Source organism: Aphidius gifuensis, linkage group LG6 (assembly GCF_014905175.1).
Source record: "Aphidius gifuensis isolate YNYX2018 linkage group LG6, ASM1490517v1, whole genome shotgun sequence".
Lineage (NCBI taxonomy): Eukaryota > Metazoa > Arthropoda > Insecta > Hymenoptera > Braconidae > Aphidius > Aphidius gifuensis.
In genome coordinates, this window is record NC_057793.1 from 17,870,093 (window position 1) to 17,884,747 (window position 14,655).

Below are 14,655 nucleotides of genomic sequence, written 5' to 3' on the forward strand. Positions count from 1 at the left end.
TAATTTACTTTATTCAATATTTATTTGATTAAATAATTTAACACAAAAAGTATGCACTTGAATTAAATTTAAAAGAACAAGACAACTTAGACCATGCGGTCTGAATTTATTACCAGTTATATCCAGTATAATTTTAATGAGTTTAAATTAATAATTTGCGTAACCAAATATTACATAAAGATAATTTAAAATATTTAAGCAAAATAAATCAATGAAATATTGGATAAATGTAACTTACAGTTTTCGGCTGGTGACTCTTAAAATTATTCTAAGACTTTGTAAAACACTTATTAAAGCAGTTAAAGCAGTTAGAGCTGGTAGTCACAGGATCAGAGATCCCAGTGAACTGATCGATATCCTAGGTCAATGGCACAAGCTGACCGTAGGGTAGGTCGGGAATATTCGGGGGTATTCGGGGATGCGTTTGCTCCCTTAAATGTTACCCTTATAATTCATAAGATGGAGCTAGGGGTATTCAATTGGACCCTGAATACATAATTTTATAAAATACAATTTATCTAAAATAAAAAAAGTTCGGCGCTTACCGCAGGACATTACACCGGCTAAAACACGTCACAAAATTTTCAAAAAAATTCAGGCTGCATAAAAAGTCGAAAAGAACATATAAAAAAATTTTCAACTTAATCCGTGAGGGTCAGGCAGATAACCAGCTGAAGTGACTCAGAATGCTCCATATATATACCCTTCACATTTTATCTAGGCTTAGGACTGGCAGCGTACAATCTTGTTAACTTGTCGGCATGTTTCAAATAAAAATATATATATATATATATATGTATAGATCTATACATATATATACTTTTTTCGTCAATCAACAATTCAATAATGAATGCGTATGACACAATATGACACGAGTGCCAAATATATATTTTACAGTGTAAAAGGTGGTGTCCACTTTGCAATTGTCCCAGATATCACCAAAAAATAGCGCACTAGCATGTGTAACAAGTTAGGGCTTCAACTCACGACAAGCTAACGTTTGCTTGTAAAGCGCACTGAGCACGCGCAACAAGTTGGGTTGTTTCAAACTTGTAAACATAGCCGTCCTTATTCCCATAAAACTAGTAATATCCCGAGTAGAAATGTGTTCAGGATAGCCTGAACCCTGATCTGGATCGGATCAGGAAATCGTAAGGTTATCCTTGTTCAGGTATCCTTACCACATCCTGATCCAATCTGGATAAGGATATGATAAGGCTTTCCCTATTCAGGTATCTCCATTACAAACTGATTCATTCTAGATCAGGATAACCTTAACTTATCCTTAACAGGGATATCTTGATCCAATCTGGATCCAGACTTGATCAAGTAAAAATTAATAAATAAATTATTTTTTAAATACCAATTACCTTATCAAGATAACATCAGGATATCCTTAACTTATCCTTAACAGGGATATCTCGATCCAATCTGGATCCAGATTTGATCAGGTAAAAATTAAAACGTAATTTATTTTTCCAATCTAGATCAAGATAACCTTAACTTATCCTTATTAAGGATATCTCGATCCAATCTAGATCCAGGCTTGATCAAGTAAAAATTATCTGATAATTTATTTTTTTTTAGAACAATTTGCCTGATCCGGATAGAATCAGGATAACCTTAACTTATCCTTAACAGAGATATCTTGATCCAATCTAGATCCAGACTTGATCCAGTAAAAATTAATAGATAAATTATTTTTTAAATACCAATTACCTTATCAAGATAACATCAGGATATCCTTAACTTATCCTTGACAGGGATATCTTGATCCAATCTGGATCGAGATTTGATCAAGTAAAAATTACTACATAATTTATTTTTTTGAATACAATTTGCCTGATCCGGATAGCATCAGGATAACCTTAACTTATCCTTAATAGGGACATCTTGATTCAATCTGGAGTAATTTCTAGATTTTTCGGACTGAACACGTACAAAAAAAATAATTATTTTATGTTTTGATTTTTTTTTTATATTTTTAATAGTTTAATAGTTTAATAGTTTTTTTTAATTCTTTATCCATACTTTTTGTTTATTTATCTACTAACTCATTTATTTATTATTTATTAATTCATAGGAATGAAAAAATCTTCTCGAGTATCGTTTGTCAGAATGGCTCAGTGGGTAGAGCGTCGCCCGCATATTTTCAATTCCGCGTTCGAGGGTTCGAGACCCGGTCACTGTAAATTAATTCGGGTCAGATTTAAGAGCAGAATTTTTAGGTTTAGGTTGAGGCTTAGGTCAGTTCCATAATGTGACGTTTATACATCCGTCATATATTGACCACTATATAAGAAAAAATATGGAAAAAAAAATATTTTTTTTTTTTAAATGCAAATGTTCCCTGGTCCATTTCGGATCATGTATCCTGACCAGGATTAGATCCAGATTAAGAATCTGTAAGAATCTGCCAGAATCTGCCATAATCTGTCATAATCTGCCAGAATCTGCCAGAATCTGTGAGAATCTGCCAGAATCTGTAAGAATCTGTAAGAATCTGCCAGACTATTTTTACGGAAAAATTCTAAAAAAAAAAATGATCATACAGTTGCTGAGAATCTGTGCTTGCCCAACGGGGGAACTTTAAAACTTCTTTAATATATATCGAAATTCGTGACTACAAATTTATTTCATTCTCTATCGTTACAATGATTATTGTTACAACTAAAATTTATTTAATTTTCATTCATTTTGCTTGTTCCTTCTAATGCGTCATCTTCATATCCAGAAACGCTTCCTTCTAACCTTATAAACTCTCCGTTTTTATTCATTTTGTTGTACTATGATTTTAGCCTGTCAATGTTAAATATTTATTACAAAATTGTCGAGTTCAATTGTATTTATTTTATTTACTTTTTTCTCTCGGTTGAATCAGGATTTAACGTTTTAGTTGTTGCTGAAGTCGTCGTTATATTTTTAATTTTTTTATATTCATTTATTTTCAATTCCTTTAATGCTATCACATCACCTTTTTTTCCCTAGAAATTTTCTGCCTCAAATAAAGTTAGTTCAATCTAAAATATATTTTCTTTGGTAAATTTATTATCTTTGTTTAGTTTAATCAAACTTTTTTTCATTTAAATTTTATTTTACTTCATAATCACTGTCGTCTGCTAATGTTATTGTTCTTTATTTTAATAACCGTCCTGACATTGCATATATAAATTCCACTTTATTTATTGCTATTATGATTGCGATGATATCTAAATAATGTCATTATTATTATTGAATAGTTTTCTTTTTTTTTTTTTTTTTTTTCGCTAAAATTATTTTGCCTGCAAATGAATTAATTGGTAGATGTACAATTTACTGTATTTTTTTAATCTCGAAATTAATTTTTGGTAATTTTCATTTTCCTTATCGTCATCGAATTTTATCTTAGCTTCTACTGGTATGATTTTTTCTTTATTATTTATTGATGGGTATTGTTCATTAATTTTTCTCACTAATCCTCCAGTGATCGTATACATTTTGTTTAACTTGAATATTTAATAATTTATCATGTTAATAATTTTTTTTAAATCTTTTTGTTGAAAAATCTTGTTGTTAAATATGATTTTTCCATGATATTTTGCTATACTTTTCTTTTTTGTTTACTCATATTTTTCTAATATTTTCCTATAATTATCGTTCTTTTCTTTATATTCAGTGATTTTTCTATATTTTCGTTTATTCGTTTATATATTCTTTATTTTTCTATATTTTTCTTTATTTTCCATATTCATCTTGTTTAGATTAATTAAGGGACTTAGAAATTTTTTAAGGGGGGGGGGGGCATAATTGATATGTTCCCTTATTTATCGTTTTTTTCTTTATATTCAGTCACTTTTCTATATTTTCCTTTATATTTACCGATTTTTCTTTGATATTTTCCTATATTCTCCTTTATATTTACTGATATTTTCCCATATTTATCGTTTTTTTCTTTATATTCAGTCACTTTTCTATATTTTTCTTTATATTTACTGATATTTTCCCATATTTAGCTTTTTTTTCTTTATATTCAGTGACTTTTCTATATTTTTCTTTATATTTTCCATATATATTGTATTGGTTAAGATTAAGGGACTTAGAAAATTTTTTGGGGGGGTGTCTACCATGGTTGGGGGGGGGGTCCAGAAGAAAAGCGAAAACAATAGGAAATTAAAATTCCCTAAAAAAAAAAATTCTGGACAAATTATTGTGTTTATTACAAACATCACGGTAAGGTTTTTTTAAAACTTGAATATGTTTTTCAAATTTTTATATGTATCATAATCTCAGTTCCTATATATGTGAATTAACTCTGACGTGAGCACATGTGAGAATCGTTGAATAACAACTAACGTCAAATAATGATAAATAAGCTATGAAAGGATAAATTATAACATACTAATAGTTCGATGACGACTTGATGAGGAGACATCAAGTTGTATTGATTCAAAAAAATCAAATTATTGAAAAAAAAACAATATTTATAAATTGAACTGGCAGAATTCGGCAGAATCTTGCATGCTGTTGGAAGTCGAATATGTGGCTGACAGAATCTCGCAGAATCTAACAGACTGTTAAGATCGAGTATTTGGCTGGCAATACCTGACAGAATCTGGTAGAATCTGACAGAATCTGGTAGAATCTGACAGAATCTGGTAGAATCTGACAGAATCTGGCATACTGTTGAAAGCCGAATATTTGGCTGGCAGAATCTGCCAGATTTTTTCATTCTTTGTCGAATCTTGCAGAATCTTGTAGAATCTGCCAGAATCTAACAGAATCTGCCAGATTTTTTTCACTAGGGCATCGTGGTTTTTATAGTAATTTTACGTGTTGCGCATGCTTAGATCACTCAGAATTACGTCGGCCATGTTTGCAAGCAAAAGTTAGCTTGTCGTGCGTTTGAGCTCTAAGACATTAATATAATTCAAATACTTCTCATAGATTTTCAAAAAGATCACCCTTGTCACGCTCTATTCTTGTCTCTTGTAAGTAGTGTCTCTACCAGAGTTGTAGATACGCGGGTAATAAGGGGAAAGGTAGATCGGAGGGGACAGGGGACTGCAACCTGATCGGTAAAACAGAGATGGTAAAATAGTATAATTGATTTTTATTATCAGTCGGTATAGAAGAATTTTATGTTGTATCAGTATATTATAAATTTAAAAAAAAAAAAATTTCCGAGCTGGATTCGAACCAGCGACCTATGAACAAATATATATATATATATGGGGCATTCTTAGTCAAATCACGGGGTCATCTGCCTGACCCCCTGCGATTTTGATAAGATGAGCTATTTTTGGTTGATTTTCGGCTGAAATTGAGTCTCTAATTTTTTTGAATTTTTTCATCAATTTTTTTAGACTCCATTATCTTAAATATCACTAATTATGGAATTTCTCAAAAGGGACCCTTTTTTTTTTCTTGAATTTTTTTTTACAAAATAAGGTACACAATACACGCATTTCAAGCATCGCAAAAATCTGGGCCCAGAAATATAAATATTTTTTTTTTATTTTTAAAAATTTTATTTACAGCGAAAAAAATTTTTGTTTTCAGCAAAAAACATTTTTGTTTTCAGAAAAAAAAATTTTTTTTTTTCAAAATGGATATTTCATAAATTTTCGTTTTCAAAAATTCAACTAAAACTAGATTATTGCTCGGTGAATTTTTAGTTTCTGCTTTTTTAGAAATTGTTTTTGCTAAAAATAAAATTTTCAAAAATCAAAATAAAATATTTATATTCCTGGGCCCAGATTTTTGTGATGCTTAAAATTCGTGTATTGTGCAACATATTCTAAAAAAAAAATTCAGGAAAAAAAAAAGGGTCCCTTTTGAGAAATTCCATAATTAGTGATATTTAAAATAATAGAGTCTAAAAAAATTGATGAAAAAATTCAAAAAAATTAGAGACTTAATTTCAGCCGGAAATCAACTAAAAATAGCTCATCTTATCAAAATCGCAGGGGGTCAGGCAGATAACCCCGTGATTTGACTAAGAATGCCCCATATATATATATATATATATATATATATATGATAGAATTATATTTGATACTAATTTATATTAGAATGAAATATATTTTATATTATAATAAAACCAATCATGACCAATTTTTTTTATTATCTATAAACATGAAAAACGAAAAAGAAAAAAATTTGCTGACTTTCCATACAAGTTATTTTTCAAATCGACCTATGTATATATAAATACAATTTTGCAAAAAAATTAGCTGACTCTTTATACGTGTAATTTTTCAAATATCAACTAATAAAATGCTGTAGTAGTATTTAATTGTTTATGATAAAAAATAAATATTAATTGCAAAAAATTAATATGCACGTGAGAATTTGCTGACTTTAAATACGTGTCATTTAAATGGGTACTTCTTCTACTATTCTATTGTTTTTATCCCTATATAAACGAGAAGTTTTTGTGAAATTTTATCATTCGAATATCAAGACTGTCAGGAAAGGTAAGAAAGCAATTTAATAATATACATATACATTAGTCATTATTATATTTATACATATTTATTTACTTGAAATTATAATGTTTGTAGAAGAACAGCATTAAATAAAAATGGAACAACAATTGAATAATGTTGCTAAAATGGAAGGCAAATTGGATCTTAAAAAAATGTCTGACTTGGATGTTAATGGAAAGTACAAAGTAACAGCTCTACAGAAGATTCATAATGAATACAATGGAGTTATGGCTACATTGAATGATAAATTGAATGTCTTTCTACCAAGCAGAATCGCCAAGTTTATGAAAAATAATGATTATTTTACGAAAATTGAAAAAGCAGCGATCGATGGATGTTTGGATCTTCTTTTTTTGGGAGGAAAATACAACAAATGTGAGTTTATTTTCTCATAAAACGAGAAAAATAAAAAAAGTTTGTTAACTCTTCTTCAAATCTAGTAATTATTATTATCTAGACAAAAAAAATAATTATAATATAAAACTGATAAACACCAAGACTAAGCGACTTTCAAAAAATTGTAAATTATTGAAAGATTTGACAAAAGATGTTTACTATGCTGTGACGAAAATTCAAAGTTACTATGGAAAAAAGTCTGGTGCAAGACTATCAGTCGAAATAAATAATAAATATACTGTTTTTTCACCGAAAAATAATGCTGAATATTATTTTTATAATAAAAAAAAGTTCCTTGAATTAGAGGATGGTATTAAAAGAAAAGTTTTAACATTACAATGTATTGGAGAAAATAATCAAGTTGTATTATTAGAAAGTTGGCCTGAGCCTATACACACAATATTCAATAAATGAATAAATTACATTTGAAAAATTCATTTTGTTATAATTTTTTTTATTAAAAAAATCTTATACCTATATACATTGTAAATATAATTATTTATAATTTTGATTCATTTTCCCATGTATCATGTTCAGAATCGAAACCTAACCATCTTACAAGTACTTTATTTTTACGTTTTTTTAAAATTTTTTCGACAAGATATATATCTGGATAGCGTACTGGACTCAGTTCTTCTTGATAAAAACATCCTTCAACATTGTTATCTTGATAGTCAGCAAGCTTGTATGTTATTGGTATTGTATTCAATAAACTTCAAAAAACTTCAGTTGTCCAATTGGGAGTGTAGCCTTTTTCGAAAATTTTTTTATATTTACTTATTCGCACTTTATCACCAATTTTAAATTTTTTTTTTTATCAACTTTGATGTGACACAAAACATTGGATTTTGATTATGATATATTTCCCTCAATATATCCTTTTCATTGTTTTTAGTTACATTTTTTGGTTTCATTTTTATAGTTCTGTGCTTTGTATTATTATAATTTCTAATCAATTCAGGAAGTATAAGCAACCATATATAACTGTCTTGGAATGGAAATCTTTCCCACATTTGATTTTTCAGGGTTTTATTAAACCTTTCGACTGTACTTGCTTTTAAAGTACTATATGTTGAGTACATATTTATATTATATTTTTTCATGAGATTCTTAAATTCACTGTTGTAAAATTCTTTGCCTTGATCGACATGTAAATGTTTTTTTGGATATCGACCTTTCAGGAAAACATTTCATCGCTGCAGTAACATCTTTTGCACTTTTCTTCTTGAGTGGTACAGCAAATGCATATTTGGAAAAATTATCAATTATTGTAAGTATAAACTTGTAATTTTCATTTACGGAAGCATATGCACTCATGTCGACAAGATCACATTGCCATGTTGTATCAAGAGCTCTAATGTCAACATGTCTACGTTGATAATATTTGCGAGCGGGCTTGTGTAGCTCATGTGCCACAACGCTTCTCAAATAGTTATTGTCTTCTTTTTTATTATTTTTTTTTTGTTTTATTCATTTTTATTTTTGATTTTCTAAACGTACTCCCAAATTTTCTGTCAAATAGTGAGATATACTTGCAACTTCTGTACTCAGCTCATCTAATGTATGACGTGATTTTTCAACACTTTTTTGCAATGTGTCCACTTTGATTGTCAGTTTACTAATGACTTCAGTGATATATTTTTGACTATCTTCTTGCATTATTCTTAGTAGATTATTAGTTTCATTTTTAATTAGAATCAATGCTAATTTTTTTGAGACAGCATCATTCATGTCTTGAGCATCGGCAATGTGACATAATTTTTTTTCTGCAATGTCATAATTTCCGTCTTCTGTAAATTTGAAAACTTCTCCAGGTGGTCCTCTTATTGTATCGCCATCACTTTTTCCTCCGATAGAATATTTTCGTTTATTTGATAATTGACGTCCGAATATATCAACACTAGACATTCTTCCACTCCAATGTCCTTTTAATGACTGTACATTAAAGACTGAATGAACATATATATTAACAAATAATACCAGCTTCTCTTAATTCTTCAATGATTGAAAGAATTCCATCAGCGTGACTATTATTGCCAGCTTTTTCTGAAGCTACAAGTAATTGAAGACGATTGACAAGCTCATTGGGATCATCCCAATATATATAATTTGTATTATTTATTTTCTTATTTTTTTGTAGTGTTTTGTATTTTGGTAATACAAGTGCTGAACCTTTTTTGCTCTCTACTTTTTGTTTTCTCAAAGACTTGACAAACAGTGATACATAATTTTTATATTTTTGTGTCCTGTTTGTCAGAAATGCACCATCAGGTTTGAAATTTTTACGATGTGCATTTGTTAATTTTATAATTTCAATAAAAATTTCTCGATCAACTTCCCGAATAATAGATGCATTAGGTGATTGTTGAAATAATAACTCCAAGAGACCTTGAGTAGCAGAATAAATTTTATCTTTCACATAAATATAATGATTTTTCAATTACCAAACGATAATTTATTGTTTTTCAATTTTTGGATGGTGTACATTGTATGTTGAGTCTTGTCATGAGAATTTATTGATTTTTGCCTTTCAAGGTGCTTCTTCATCATCCAAATTTTTTTTTTTTCTCTGTTATATCTTCGTCTGTGTCATCATCATCAGCATCACTAATATTATTCTTATGAAAAGTTAACGGATCAATATCAATTTTTTCATCATCATTTGTCAATATTGATTTTTCTTCTTCTCCTTCTGTCTCGTATTCTTCTTCTTCTATCGTGTATTCTTCATCTTTTCTTTGAGCATTATTTTTTTTTGCTCGATTTTTACTGGAACTTGGTGCTGGTTTTTGTTTTGATACATCTGCTAGCATTTTTTCTAAAGGCTCAGTTATAGGTCCTAACTGGTCACTTGTTATTCTTTCATTTTCAACTCGACCATATTTAATCAATTTATGTTTACGTCTTATAGAGTCACTTGCTTTTTCAATTTCATGCAATAATGATTTTTCAGCATGTAAGTTTGTATGCTTCATGATAGATAATGATGCTGTTGACAGTACACAGTACACAATCCTACTGTCTTTTATTTTGGAATTTTTACTATATATCGTATAATATTACTCTAAATTATCTAATATTTTTTTTAGATAGTAGATGTATCAGTGGTGGTAGCAGAGGGAGAAACTGTATTTTCAGCAGAATCGTTTGTAATGTTTATATAACAATCAAAACCTCTCCTGTATCGGCCATCATTAATGTCACTATCTTTGTCAATCACAAGGAATCCATATTTATCTTTATTCCAACATGTCGAGCATATATTGCAGAATTTCACAGATTCCATGTTAGTATTTACATGATCATTGTATATATGCTTTAAATTTCTTTCATCTTGACGAAAAAGTACAAAAAAATTTGCATTATCTCGCACCAAATGTTTGGTTATGTGAGCATAGGTCTGAGATAAATAAAAACTATCAACTGCTTGATGTCTACCCATACAAAAAAATGCTCGAACATTATCTTGTTTTTCTGTAGATATATCATCGAAAATCATCAGTAAATTTGGTCTAGCTTCTTCAGGTTGAATAACTTTCTTATGTTCATTGAATGGAAAATAACCAATTTCTGCAACATTATTAATAATTTTTTCTAGAAATTTGTACTTTGGCTGATTAGGCGATTTGGAATACACATAAACATTCTCAAATTTCAATCCATTTGGGTGAATTATTATTGCAAGAAGAGCGTTTGTTTTGCCAGAATTTGAAGGTCCACAAAATACACCTCTCACACTATTCGGTAATAAACTTCCATGTCTTTTTTCAGATGGTTTTTTTGGAGCAGTTTTTTGCACAATTTGATCAAAATTGATGACTGGCAACTTTAATGGTTCTTGAAATTCCATGTTTCTTTTTTTACAACTGAACAAGCTGCTAGCTTAATCTGTACTAACGTGAAAACATATAAATACTCGGGATTTTATTGAATGCAGTCAGTTCTTCAAAGACAATGATTGAGCATCAACGTGCAAAAAAAATATATAAAAAAAAGATTAAAAAAAAAAAGGAAGGGGTCTGCTGAACAGTATCATCAATAGCCTGCCATTTGAATTACACGTTCCACAGTATAATTATTGTGGTCCGGGTACAAAGCTCGATAAAAGATTAGCTCGTGGTGATCGCGGTGTTAATCCGTTGGATGAACATTGTCGTGAGCATGATATAAGCTACTCAAAAAATCCTGACAATCTCGAAGAACGACATAAAGCTGATAAAATACTTGCCGATAAAGCTTGGCAACGTGTATTTGCCAAAGATTCGTCACTTGGTGAAAGAGCCGTAGCTTGGGGTGTGACAACTGCAATGAATTTGAAAACGAAACTTGGTATGGGTTTAAATAGAAGCAAAAAGAATAAAAAAATTCATCAGAAAATCAAGAAAATACAAACAACTGAAAAGAATAATAAAAAAGATAAAATCATCCCAAAACAAAAATATAAAAAGTATTTAACAAGTCTCAACAGGATTATAGATATATCAAAACAATCTATAAAGCCTGGAATCACTGATCCAATAAAGACGGTTCTGGAAAGTGCACGTGTTGCTGTCAAAAAAGTTGGTGGAAAAAAAAAAATTCGTTTACCACGAATTTTACCTCTTCCATTGAATAAAGAAAATAACAGTGATGGTAGTATACTACCATTTTTAATACCACTATGTGCTGGATTAAGTGCATCTGGTGCTATGACAGGTGGTGCAGCAACAATTTCAAAGACAATAAATGTTGTACATGCAGCAAAAAAATTACTACGAGAAAATCAACGTCATAATAAGAAAATGGAATCAATTGTATTGGGCGAAGGATTATTTTTATCTCCTTATAAAAGAGGGCTAGGTCTGTTTTTAAAGCCCGCAAAAAAAGTAAATAAGAAAAAAAACTTGTAATGCTACCACATCGAGCTCTCACAAATATTGATATCATCAAATACGCCAAAGCTTTTAAAATTCCTTATTTCCGAGGAGTTTTCATGAGAAGCGGTTAACCAATAACTGGTCCTCGTAAAAATGAATCAGCAATTGTAAATCTTGATGATAAAGATCGTGCTGGTACACATTGGGTTGCATACAAAAAACGGCTCAATGATGTCATTTATTTCGCTAGCTTTGGTGATTTAAAGCCTCCACAAGAGCTGATTAATTATCTCGGTGTTGGTAGCATTAAATATAATTATGAAAAATATCAAAATTATAATACAATTGTTTGCGGTCATCTATGTCTCAAATTCCTGGCTGGCAAGAAACTATAAATAATCATGACACATGCTAAAATAATCATTAGTCATGGATGATTCATTTACGTTGACATTGTCGGGCAGGTCATCGACTCTTGAAACACAATATTTCCCGCCGATCGAGTTGTCAGCAAATAAAAATTATGTTGCTGGGCTTGTCGAATTTACAACATTTAATTCTATACCGAATATTGACGTTGGTAACAATAAAGTCTACATTGAAGGTTGTAAACTAATAACAATTCCAACAGGAAGTTATGAAATTGAGGATATTGAAAGTTATATCCAAAAAGCAATATGTCAGAATGACGTTACTATTAGTATTAAACCAAATAACAATGAACTACATAGTGAGGTTAAATGAAACAAACGTATTCATTTTGAAATAGAAGACTCGATTGGAAGATTGTTGGGCTTTACAAAACGAATCCTCGAAGCTGATATTCTACATAAATCTGACTTGCCTGTTGCCATATTAAAGGTCAATACACTCTAAATTCAGTGTAACATAACAACCGGTGCATATATGAATCAGCACAAAGTTCACACAATACATGAATTTTTCCCAGTTGTGCCTCCTGGATATAAGATTGTTGAAGTACCATCTCATGTCATTTATCTGCCAGTCACAGTGCGAGCAATACATCAATTTCAATTAAAAATTGTCGATCAGGATGGTGAAATTGTGAATTTCCGTGGAGAAACGATTACAATTCGACTACACATTAAAAGTGTCAAATAGGAAAAAAAAATATGGGCATCGTTTTTAAAGAAAAAGAAAAAAAAATAAAAATAAACATAATAATAATAATAATAAAATAATTGGACAAAGCTATAAATGCGAGACATTATGCCAAAAAAAAATCAGTCAAAAGCAAGGAAGCAAAGCGATAACACATCAGAGTATTCAGTTTCTCAAGAGTCTCGGTCTGGATCCACGTCAACAACATCAACGGAAATAAAAGTATCATTTTGTTGCTTTTTTTGTATTATACCATGGATGAAATTTTGAGTATACAAGATCCAATCATTTTTGATGAATCGATTGCCCATTGTGAGTTACATGCTCATCAGCCTTATGGCTCTTCAACATTCAATAACAACGATGAAATCCGGATTGGAATTCAACATCAAGATTTATGTGTACTACCAAGCAAAAGTTCACTACATATTACTGGACAATTTCTTACAAGTGACGGAAAATCTATGCCAAAAACAACTTCATTGGTACGAATGGCAATAGCACACATGTTTGAAGAAATTCGCTATGAGATAAATGCAATTGAAATTGATCGGAGCAAAAATGTTGGTCTTACGACTCTTATGAAAGGATATATTTCCTTAAGTCCAAATCAAAAATCATTATTGGAGAATGCTGGATGGTTAATGTCTGATGAAGAATCATTATTCGATTCGAGTGGTTATTTTGATATATCAATACCACTGAGCCTGCTGCTAGGATTTGCTGAAGATTATAAAAAAATAATTATCAATGCAAAAGATGAACTCATCCTAATAAGAGCAAATAGTGATGTGAATGCCTGTCTACAAAAACAACCTGCGGAAGGAAAAAGTGGCGAAAAAATACAAATTAAACTTCAAAAGGCGGAATGGATTGTTCCATATATCAAAGTGTCTGACAAGCAGAAAATTCAACTTTTAAATTATATTGCCAAGGATTCATCCATAGCAATCAGTTTTCCTACATGGGAACTGTACGAGTATCCACTATTACCTGCAACTACAAAGCAAAATTGGACTGTGAAAACATCAACACAATTGGAAAAACCGAGATACATAATTTTAGGCTTCCAAACAAGACGAAAAAACTCTGTAACAGACAATTCAAGTGTTTTTGATCATTGTAACTTGCGTGATGTTAAGCTGTTTTTAAATTCACAATCATATCCTTATGGAAATTTGAATATTGATTTTGCTCATAATCAATTCTCATTATTATATGATATGTTTGCATATTTCCAAGCTTCCTACTATTACACAGAAACACCACAACCATTATTTACAAGACAAAAATTTCTTGGAAGAAGCTCCACTTATTGTCATAGATTGTTCAATGCAAAATGAATTTTTAAAATCTGGACCAGTAGATATTCGACTCGAATTTAAATCAACAACACAATTTCCAGCTCAAACATCAGCTTATTGTTTGATTTTACATGATCGAATTGTTGAATATAATCCAATTAGTGGTTCAGTACGCAAGCTCGTTTAATATATATTCAATTAACCTGTAAACTTATTAATCCTATATTTATCTCATAACAATATGTAAACAAAATAAATAAACCAAATAATGTACATAAAAAAGAAAAAAAAAAATTGTTGTATATATTATTTTCTCCTTATTTTATAAATTACTGAAAAATAAAAATTATTATTCAAATAAATAAACGAATAATGTATGTTAAAAAGAATTTTTTCATTTATTTATTTTTATTTTGACATTCTTTACAATCTTTTATCATGGGTGATGGCCCGTCAAATTCATCTGATTTTCCGTCTTGATTATGATAATGTTCAATGCAGAGTTTATAT

At 29.9% G+C, this 14,655-nt stretch overlaps 1 protein-coding gene across 1 annotated transcript; it reads left to right on the forward strand.

Moving 5' to 3' along the window:
* Positions 1–13,095: 13,095 nt before the first annotated feature.
* Positions 13,096–14,184, forward strand: LOC122859928. The gene has a single exon (XM_044163610.1). The coding sequence runs from the start codon at positions 13,096–13,098 to the stop codon at positions 14,182–14,184; it is 1,089 nt and encodes a 362-aa protein (XP_044019545.1).
* Positions 14,185–14,655: the final 471 nt, after the last annotated feature.